The 10,355-nt window shown below is 37.7% G+C and overlaps 1 protein-coding gene across 1 annotated transcript; it reads right to left on the reverse strand.

The window, feature by feature from the left end:
- Window positions 1-4,547: 4,547 nt before the first annotated feature.
- On the reverse strand, window positions 4,548-5,135 carry MELLADRAFT_93217 (uncharacterized protein; the record flags this gene model as incomplete). The annotated part of the gene is made up of 3 exons (XM_007416130.1): window positions 4,548-4,599; window positions 4,643-5,035; window positions 5,131-5,135. The coding sequence occupies 3 exons, from the start codon at window positions 5,133-5,135 to the stop codon at window positions 4,548-4,550; spliced, it is 450 nt and encodes a 149-aa protein (XP_007416192.1).
- Between the last annotated feature and the right edge of the window lie 5,220 nt (window positions 5,136-10,355).

Here is a 10,355-nt window from a genome sequence, read left to right on the forward strand (position 1 = left end):
TGAAGAACAAACAAAGAAGACAAATGAAATAGAAAGAAACTTACAAAATGATCAAAATCGAAATTGTTATTTAAAGAAGATAATGATGTGTAGGTCCAAAGCTAAAAGATAAGATCAAGATGGGTAGCTGAGATCAAAATTGAATGAGGTTGATTGATGATGGTTGCAGTTGAAAGGAAAGAATTGAATTGATAGAAATAGATAAATTCGTTTTTGGAGTTTAAAGTCAAAAGAAGGAATGAGGGTAGTGTCAGTACTGAACAAGAAGCAAAGATCAAGAGAAAAGAGATGAAAACTTACTTACATTTGATTGATTTAAATCAAAAAGAAGGGTCAGAATCGAAAGGGAGATGAGATTGAGGGTGGTAGGAAGAAGCTTGATGCAATGAGGGTATGAAGTCAAAATTGAAATCGATCGGACCGAGAGTAAAATGAATCTAAAAGTTACACAAGCAACAAAGGAATCAAATCAACAAAAAAAAGAAAGATTAAATTAGTAGGAAGAATGAACAATAAAGAGAAATGAGTAATAGCAAAATAAAATAAAAGAATTGAAATGATTTACCAAATAAGAAATCAACCTATTGATCTATAAAGAAGAATTAAAGGAGTCAGTAGAAAGACAAACAAAGATAGATAGATGAAAAAAAACTCACTTAAATAAAGGTCCAGAATCGAAATTTAGATAACTGAAATGAAGAATGTGATAGTGGAGACAAAAGAAAGTGGAGAAGGAATTAGAAAACTTACTGATGTGATTTGAGAAAGAAAGTCCAATTGGAGATCGAGTTGAAATTGGGTAAGGAGGAAGGGATTGAAGAGTTTCTCTGGAGGAATCTATTTGTGCGTGTTCGTGTTCGTGTCGGGGAAGAGAAGCAAGTGTCTTTTCCTGAAGATCCATCCATCGGATCATCCTGAAGTGTTTTTCTTATTGTTTTGATCGTGTCTGAGCAATCGAGTGTGTTCTGAGTCCAATAGTGTCTGGTGTTATCATTTTGAAGTGTTCTGATTTTCGTATTGGTGTCTGTGTTTGAGTGCTACAATTGTGTCTTACAGTGTCCTTGAGATCGTATAAGGGTCTTTCAGAGATTTCTATTAAAGAATTCGAATCTCATCATTAGTTATTGTGTCTGATCAAACTGAGCTCATTAGTTATTTTTTAGTTTCTATTTTATTTACTTGTAAAAGGAAAGGGAAGAAGATAGATTAGAAAAGCTTACCATTGTTAAAGTATTGATCAAAAGAGAGTTGTTGTTGGAAAAGGGATAGTTATCGTAGTGACTTGTGTGAAATTTTGTTAGTGTGATATTTGTTGTTGCTGAGATTTGTCGCAAAGTAGTCGTCAATTGGTTACAGCCGTTCCAAGAATTATCGGCAGTTTTTGGGCAAAAGCCTGTAAATTTGGCAAAAACTCAAAAGTCCAAAACCCCTGGCAAAAAGTTTTTCTTAAAGTCTGGTCTTGACGTATTTGGTGAGAGAATGTCATTTTTCCTTGACAGTTCTCTTGGGATATCCATAGTATCCCATCCCGAGGTCGTCACGAGGTTTCTCTGATTGAAGCGGATGTTTTTTTAGTTTTTTTTTCCTTTTTTCTATCAAATGCCATCCCTCCGATTCCCCCCTTTCCAATTGTCGAATTACTTTTTCCCTCAAATCGAACGTCATCATATCCTTCCAGCATCAAACACTTCAATCAAAGCTTTTTCAAAGCTTTTTCCCTCATTGCTCATTCAAGAGTCAGTCCTTTCTGTCTCTTGTTCTTGCCTCTGACTCATACAATCACTCACACTCAGCGTATATCCTTTTAGGGATGCCGGTCACTCTTTACAGCGCTGATATCAAGGTCGTGGTGGTTCGATTGGTCTTACGTGGGCTGCGGTTCCAAGATATTGTCCGAACTCTTGGAGTGGATGTGTCCCTCACATCAGTCCGGCGATGGTTTAACCTCTACCAAACGACTCGTGCAGTGGTGACCAATCCACTTGACCACATGCGCCGTGGTCAACCAAACTCCTTAGGCGCGGCCGAACGCGAATTCGTCCTGGAATCGCTTCGTCATGATCCGACACTGTACCTTGACGAGCTTCAAGAAAGGATTCAAGATACTCATGGGGTTCGAGTCTCTATACAGACCCTTTCCAGTGAGCTCCGCGACCGCCTTCTCTGGACTCGAAAAAAGGCTCGAACTGTGAATCCAAATCAGTCTGCCGAGGCCCGAGGTGCCTACATTGCGGCTGTTCACAACATTGACCCTCGGTGCTTGGTATTCACAGGTGAGCCTCTAATGGATTTCTTTAAGTATTCATTTCTTTATTCTGACTCTCTGTCACTTTGATTATAGACGAAACTGCTCTGAGCAAGCGAAGGCTTTATCGCGACTTTGCTCGAGCCCCTGTGGGTGAACGGACAGCCAGACTTCAAAGGCCAACTCGAGCATCCCAATGGTCTGTATTGCCGGCTATATCACTGGATGGCATCCTCGCGGTTCAAATCAGGAAGGGTGGTTACTCCCACCTCCAACAAATTTAAATCGCATCATGGCATGCGCGCTCACGTCGCGTTTTGGGATGCGATTTCAGATCGCATATGTGACATGCGATGAAACGCCTGTGCGATGTGAGATCGCACAGGTTTCATGCGATCCAACTTGTGAAATCGCATCCTTTTGTGCGATTTGACTCAGATCCGATTTAAAATCGCATAAACTCAGCGTGACCTTATCCTCAGGCGAATCAAGATCGCATTGGCTCAATGCGACTCAACCGCTCAGGCGATTCATGATCACATCAATCAAATGCGACTCAACTGCGCAGGCGATTCAACCCATGGGATTGCACCAAAAATATCCGAAAAAAATGTCTCATCGCTACACTTAAATGTGATCCAACCTCGCCTTGTTTCATGTGATTCTACCCCGGATTTATTATTGCATCCTCCCATCCGATTCAATCCCACTTTCCATTTATGAAGAAATGATTGAAAAGTTTCTTGATCAAATCACAAACTACACAATTTTAATTCTTGTATGTTGCCCAGCTTGAACTGTGACCTGGCCTTGAGAATGAAATCTTGATTGAAGGGCTAGCTGTGACGGTGAGAAAAGTTACTTTACCATCTTGTAAGATAGCTGGATTTACTATTGATGACAAAGGAGTCCAAATCAGTCTTCTTTACTGCTTTCATTTCAAACTATAAGTTTTGAGAAATTATTTTGTACTTCTTACATATCCAGGAAGAACTAGCCCCATCGGCGGCGGGCGCCGCACAGCTCCTTCCCAAGAGATTCTTTGGAGTTTCACCCTGATCTCAGTTTCACAACAGCCATGATACATTATAGCCAGTATCTTTGTTTGAACCTTGTTGAGTGTAACAATGATCTAATCAGTCTACTTCTACTGTCCAATTTTCAATTCTGTAAACTTTCTTCTTGTTCTTCTGTGGTAGTACTGGGTTATAAATCCCACTGTGGAGAAATCAAACAAAACAAAAAAAGAGCAAAGATCTGGACTTGATGTTTTAAACATTTTCATTTATTCCAATTAAAGAAATAAAATTGATTTTTGATGACTTACTTTGAAGGATAAGGTATCAGTTCTATTGCTATAATAATCAAACTTTCACATCATTTTAAAAAACATACAAATTTCTTTCTATTATTTGATTTCATCAAATAATTCAACATAAAACTAAGCCAAAAAATGATTCAAACTTAAAATTGATAGAATTTGACTCTGATGAATGTAAAGAAAGAATGACTAACAAAATGATCATTCCATTAATTAAAAACACTTAACATCCCTTTAAAACTAACACAAACCTTGTTTCAACACTGCCACCTAGCCAGTCCTGATATTACTTTCATTTCCTGCAACTTCAACTGATACTGAAGATCAAATGAATCCAATCAATCTATATTGTGATTCAGACACATTCAAAATTCCCAAAATTTTGAAATACTAATCTTGAATTAATTTTGAATAGGTTGAAATCCTCAGTCTTTGATTGATATAAAATTCATCTATTTTCAAGTTGCATGAGCTAAAAGCAATTTAATTTGTGATACTTGTGGTACATTTTGTTTTAATTTCTTTCCAATCATTTCACTTAACAAACTTGAAAATTCAGTCTAAGAGAAAAAAACTCCTGAATTCAGTTCAACTTGTTTTCTTGTTGTGGATTTTGTATGATGAACTTACCATTGCATCTAAATTATTATGATTGTTCATATTCATTAGGTTCAAGTACCATTCAGGCTATGCATAGAAACTCAACCAAGCAATAAGTTAAATGAATGAGACATTCAACTGATTCGGAAGTTTGATATTCACCTTGTCTGATCGATTGGTAGATTTGGTGGTAGATTTTTGACTATTGAAATGATGTGTGAACCTAAGTTAAATAGGTCTAACAATAGATTTGATTGTGATTACATTAGGTAATGGAAAGCAAAGATTGTTCTGAAAATTCATTGACTGATTGTACTGCGCGATTGAAAGGTGAAACTCACGGCTTGGAGGAGGTACCAGTAGAAGATTCAGGACCAGTTGTTACAGTGAGACTTTTGATTTGGCTGGGTTCATATGGTTTTGATGGAGCGGACTAAACCATAGGTAATCAAAAAGCAAAGTATCATCCGGCTGACTGGTTGTGATGATCGGTCACAATTCCAAGAATTGGGTGAAGAACTGACAGCACTACTCCAAAGACCTCCTCAACTTTTGGCCACGGATAAAGTTTGACTAACAGCAGTAGCCCGAACAGAGGACCGATAAGTGCCAGTTGAACAATCGGAGGAAGTCTTTCACGACCAGGAGGTCGATTAGGAAGAGAGCTTATAGAGGTGTGGGCCTGATCAACTTCTTGTTCTTGTTTGGCTGCCCTCCGTTTTGATTGTCGGACTTTTAAACCTTGAAGTAAAGGAACTATAATCTGTCCTAATCGAGGTAAATGCTGCTCTAATGTCATAGGGGACGCATCTTTGGATGAGGCTGCTTCGAGACAGTTATGTAGATTGTCTGGAACCAAATGGCAATCGCTAATAAGAAATGAAGAGATAGTACAATCATTGGATCAATAACCGAGATAAGTCAATCGGACCTTTGAAAACAGGAGGAGATGATGTGGACCAACTTCATTTCAATACCTTCCTTGGAGCATTGAACGCACTCCCTAATCTCACATGAACATCAGATCCACCGCTTTCATCGATCCAGCCATGTGACTGACTTTCAAGTGGCTGCTTAGTTGCGACCACTAATCGAGTAACAGTAGATTATACATGAGAAGAGGTGAATGGATTGATAGCAGTCTATAAGAAAGATGTCAAGGTTACAAACATATTCAGTTGATTGTGTGATTTGTGATTGAGATAAGATAAAACAGCATACGCTTGTGCTAATTCTAGTACTTGGAGAACGATCACTGGAACGATAACCAGAGCTGGCTGGAGGAGAGAAAGCGATGGAAGAACTTGCCCCGTGAGAAACCGTCGGATTGAAGGTGTGGTACCAGATGTATATCCATTACATCTTGAATACAAATTTGAATTGGATACTGAAGTGAACTGAAAGGGAATCAGATTGGACCCGATTTAACAAAGGACAGTCTTATCTTTGTGTGTTTTTGGGGTCGAGATGACTTGGTATCTTGAGGGTTGAATTAATTGTAATGGTTTTGCTGAGAGTAATCTGTGCTCGGTATCTTCAATCGCAACAACTTTGAAGGTAGACAAATTGTGTTGTAAGGTTGCTGAGTAATTTGATTCAGGAATGATTTCAGGATTTTGATGTAATTTCTCCTCAGGGGTTCGGTGGGTTTGATGTGATGTTGACTATGGTTTGCTTTTAGAAGAAGTTGTGTTATTTCTTTGGGAGAGGTTTATTGGGTTTGGAATGGTTTGAAGGATTGAGTTTGGTTTGTGCTTGAAGTTGATGGGATCCCATTGAACTTGGAAAACTGAATAAGATTTGATAATTCGGATTTCAATATAAGTTGAAAGATGAATCGTTTCTTTATGCTGTAACCTAAGCTCACCCCAAACCAAAAATCAGTTCAATTCAAAACTTTGAGCAATCAGAAGAGAATACGACTAACGACTTCATGACCTCTCATAGATTTTACTGTCCAAAGATCAAAAGGCCTATCATTTACATCAGGAACCTGAATTTCAGTAGGAGTCAAAATTATTCGTTGTAACTTGTTGTCTATGAAATAAAAATAATTGTTCTAAGAAATTTCAGTTGACTCGAGTTGAATCTTTGTTGATATTTGTATGTGATATAGTTTTGAATTTAAATGACTGTTCAACAGGGTTTCTTTGAAAAAAGGATATGAACTTTGAAGAGATTTTGTGATTAGTTTTTCTTCTTTGAAAGTGTAACTTTGATCTGATCGAGGTACTGTTTGTTTGAAGTAAGAGGTATAAAGTTGAATAAACCATGGGATTGAAGGTGAGTTTAGTATACTCCAAGGTATTTGAGGGTGGTTCTGGTTTGACTCGGGTGTGGGAAGATGAGAGTCAATTGAGGTTTGATCTGGGTTGATTCAGTTGTGGGAAGGTGAAGATGGAAAGGTGTGATTTGGGGTGGCACACGTCACCATGGATTTAATTGGTTGGGACGCGTAAACCTCGAAATTTGGGATAGGAATTGGGGGTTTTGGGAGTTTTGCCGCCAAACACAGTCTTCCTTTAACTTGAATGATTCCACCAACATATTGAACTGTAGTAAGATATCTTCTATTACCAGAAGTGGTATGACATTCAGTAGCATTCCACCCAACCTCTGAAAGAAACATGAATTGCAAATGAGTAGGGACCTACAACAACTTGTGTTATACATGAAATATGTGTAATCTATTGGAATCAATACATATTTTTGAAAATGTAAACAAAATTTCAATGAAGGTCACTTTTAATTGTGAACTTTTTGTGAAGTGTGAACTTCATGCAAAGTTCACAGAAAATTGGAGTTCACATTTTTTTGTGAACTTCATTATTTGTATATGACCAAATCATGTCCTCAGATTTCTATTGCTTTCTGCCATCTCTTGGGTGGTTTACAATGGTTGAAAGTTGGCTTTTTTACGTAGTTGACGCTACAACAATATGTGGTATACATAAAATATGTGTGTTTTATTGAAATCAATGAACCTTTTTAAAAAAGATTAAACAAAACTTTGATAAAGTACATATTGAATTGTGAACTTTTTTCAAAGTGCACAAAAGAATGTAAACTCCATAAACAGTTCAAAATGGAAGTTTACAATGACACTTGAACTTCATCCAAATTTCACATTTTTTCGTGAACTCCATCCAAAGTTCACATATGTTTTGTGAACTTCATCCAAGGTTCACATTTTCTTGTGAACCTTTTCTGAAGTGCACATCTTTTTGTGAACATTTTCCAAAGTTCACATTTTTTTGTGAACTTCATTCAAAATTCACATTTCATTGTGAACTTTTTGTGAAGTTCACATTTATTAGTTGAGTTCACATTCATTATTTGTATATGACCAAATCTTGTCCTCAGATTTCTATTGCTGCCATCTCTTGGGTGGTTTACAATGATTGAAGTTGGCTTTTTTATGTAGTTACACCACGGGGCAATTGTTGAGCCAAAAGCTGAGCTCAAAAGTCGTCGTGTCCGAAATTCGGTCAAACGCTGGCCGAAAGCTGAAGTTTCGGTCAGATCTTGACGGTCAGGTGAGACCGGCTGTTTTCTGGCCGAAACCTGAGCTTTCGGCTTGAAAAAAGCCGGTCGGTTGGCTGGTCGATCTGGCCGTATATCAACCAGCCGTATGGCTGTCAAAGGTTGGCCCAAAACCGAGCTTTCGGCCAGCTTTTCAAGCGTTCAAAAAGCTGGCCTTGAGACGGTCAAACAGACGGCCAAAAGATGGGTATGGAGTAGAGTGGGCTCCACACGATTTAAATAAGTTTGAATCACTTGTGACTGTAAGATGTCACAAGTTAATGACGATATAAGGTGAAGTCTGTGATGAACTTCTTGGTAAAGTCCTTATCCACATTCCTTTTGACCTCCATCATCAATCAACATCGCCAGCTTTCTTTCCATCTTTCTCAAGACTCTCACATCAATGCAGAGATGTCCAACCCCACATACAGTATAGCTTCCTCATCATCGCCTCGTCTTCGTCTTCAGCAAATGGAAGCAGTTTTTCTTGAGCTTTCTACTGCCGGACTAGGTAGTTCTTCGCTCTGGAAGAATACCGACAGTCAACTCTCCCGATTCCGATCAAAAGGACCTCGTTATACCAAAGCGTGAGTGATCCGTTTTCAATTTCTTATTGATTTTAATCACACTGATTTCATATTGGTCCAATAGCTTCTACAAGCTTGTCATCGACGAAGACAAACGACTTTTTGATGGCCAACACACCGCTGAAGATTTAAGAAAATTAAATTTAACTGACTTCAAGCTTCCAACTGAATCACAAGTCGATGCAGCTATTGCTGCCTTACCTCAACACCCCTCTGCAGATACTTAAATTATGTTCTACACATCAACATCATCCATATTGTTATCCTTTCAGATTATCTTTGTTTCATTCTATTACATATGTATCTTTTTTGTATCGCATAAACAATAAAATATGTACATAAATTGCAATTCAATTGTATCAATCAAAATAAAAGCCAGTCAAGAAGCGACTGGATCTGAGCCAGCAGAACGATAATGGTCAAATACCGGCTACAGACCATCAATTGACCAGCAGACAGCTAGTCAATCGATCGATCAAGAGCCCACGCGGATCATCTCAATTGGCTCGAAGCTAGCCGCTTGATCGGCTCACGGCCGTCTTTTGGCCAGCTCACGGCCGCCAGCGAAGACCAGCCAAAAGACGGCCATTCCACTGACCGGTTTTCGGCGGCCAGCCACCACCAAGCGAATCTGGTCTATCGGCGGTCTTTCCCGACCATCAAACGGCGAGCTCAATTGCCCCGTGGTGTAGACGCTACAACAATTTGTGGTATACATAAAATATATGAAGTTCACAAAAAGTTCACACAATGAAATGTGAACTTCACAAAAGGTTCATGATGAAATGTGAACTTTAGATAAAGTTCACAAAGAAATGTGAACTTCCAATGGTTCATATGTTATGTATAATACAAATTGTACGCATTTCTTATGTATAATACAAATTGTACGTATATTCCATGTATGATACAAATTGTACACACATTTTTTTCATGTGTAATACAAATTGTACGCATATTTTATTTATAATACAAATTGTATGCGTATTTTGTATAATACAAATTCTTGTAGCATACAAGTACGTAAAGAGAGCCAACTTTTAATTATTGTAGACCACTCAATAGATAGCAAAAAGAAATTGAAGTTTAAGGACTTCATCTCATCAGAAAACAAATGAAAAATGTGACATTCACAAAAAGTCCAGAGGAAAATGCAACCTTCAGATGAAGTTCACAAAAGTATGTGAAGTTCACAATAAGATGTGAACTGCAGATGAAGTTCACAAAAATAAGTGAACCTCAGATGAAGTTCACAATATGATGTGAACTTCAGCTGAATTTCACAAAAATATTTGAACTGTAGACAAAGTTCACAATAACATGTGAACTTCAGAAGAAGTTCACAAAAATATCTGAACTGTAGAAAAGTTCACAATAACATGTGAACTTCAAATGAAATGAGATGAAGTTCACAAAAATATGTGAACTTTAAATGAAGTTCACAAAAATATGTGAACTTTAGATGAAATTCACAAAAATATGTGAACTTCAGATGAAGTTCACAATCAAATGTGAACTTCAGATGAAGTTCACAATTAAATGTGAACTTCACCACAATTTGACCATACAATGTGAAGTATAAATGCAATTTACATAAATATGTGAACTTCAGGAAAGATTCACAATAGAATGTGAACTTAATCACAATTTTGCTTACATTTTATCCAAAATTCAACTACGGTCAACCAGCCAAAAAATAGCAGGAACAAATAGAAGTCTGAGGGGTTGATCTTCCCCCCAAAAAAATGCAATATTCTGACAAAGTTCACAATAAAATGTGAACTTCAGATGAAACTTCATCAAAACTTTATTTACATTTTCAAAAAGGTGTAGCAATCCATAAACTACGCATATTTTCTGTATAAAAAAAGTTGTTGTAGGGTAATATTAGGTTAGGTGTAGCTCCTCAGCAGCCAAATCAAAGCTCTCAGAATGTGCATCATCATAGTGCATAACAAGTTTCACTGAAGAGGTTGTAATAAAAAAACAACTGGCGGCACAGCCTTTCCCATCTCCTCTGTCTCTCCTATTTTGAGAAAAACGTTTTCAAAAATAGAAATTGAAGCCTTGTTATTGC

The sequence above is a fragment of the Melampsora larici-populina genome, assembly GCF_000204055.1.
Source record: "Melampsora larici-populina 98AG31 unplaced genomic scaffold MELLAscaffold_57, whole genome shotgun sequence".
NCBI classification, from domain to species: domain Eukaryota; kingdom Fungi; phylum Basidiomycota; class Pucciniomycetes; order Pucciniales; family Melampsoraceae; genus Melampsora; species Melampsora laricis-populina.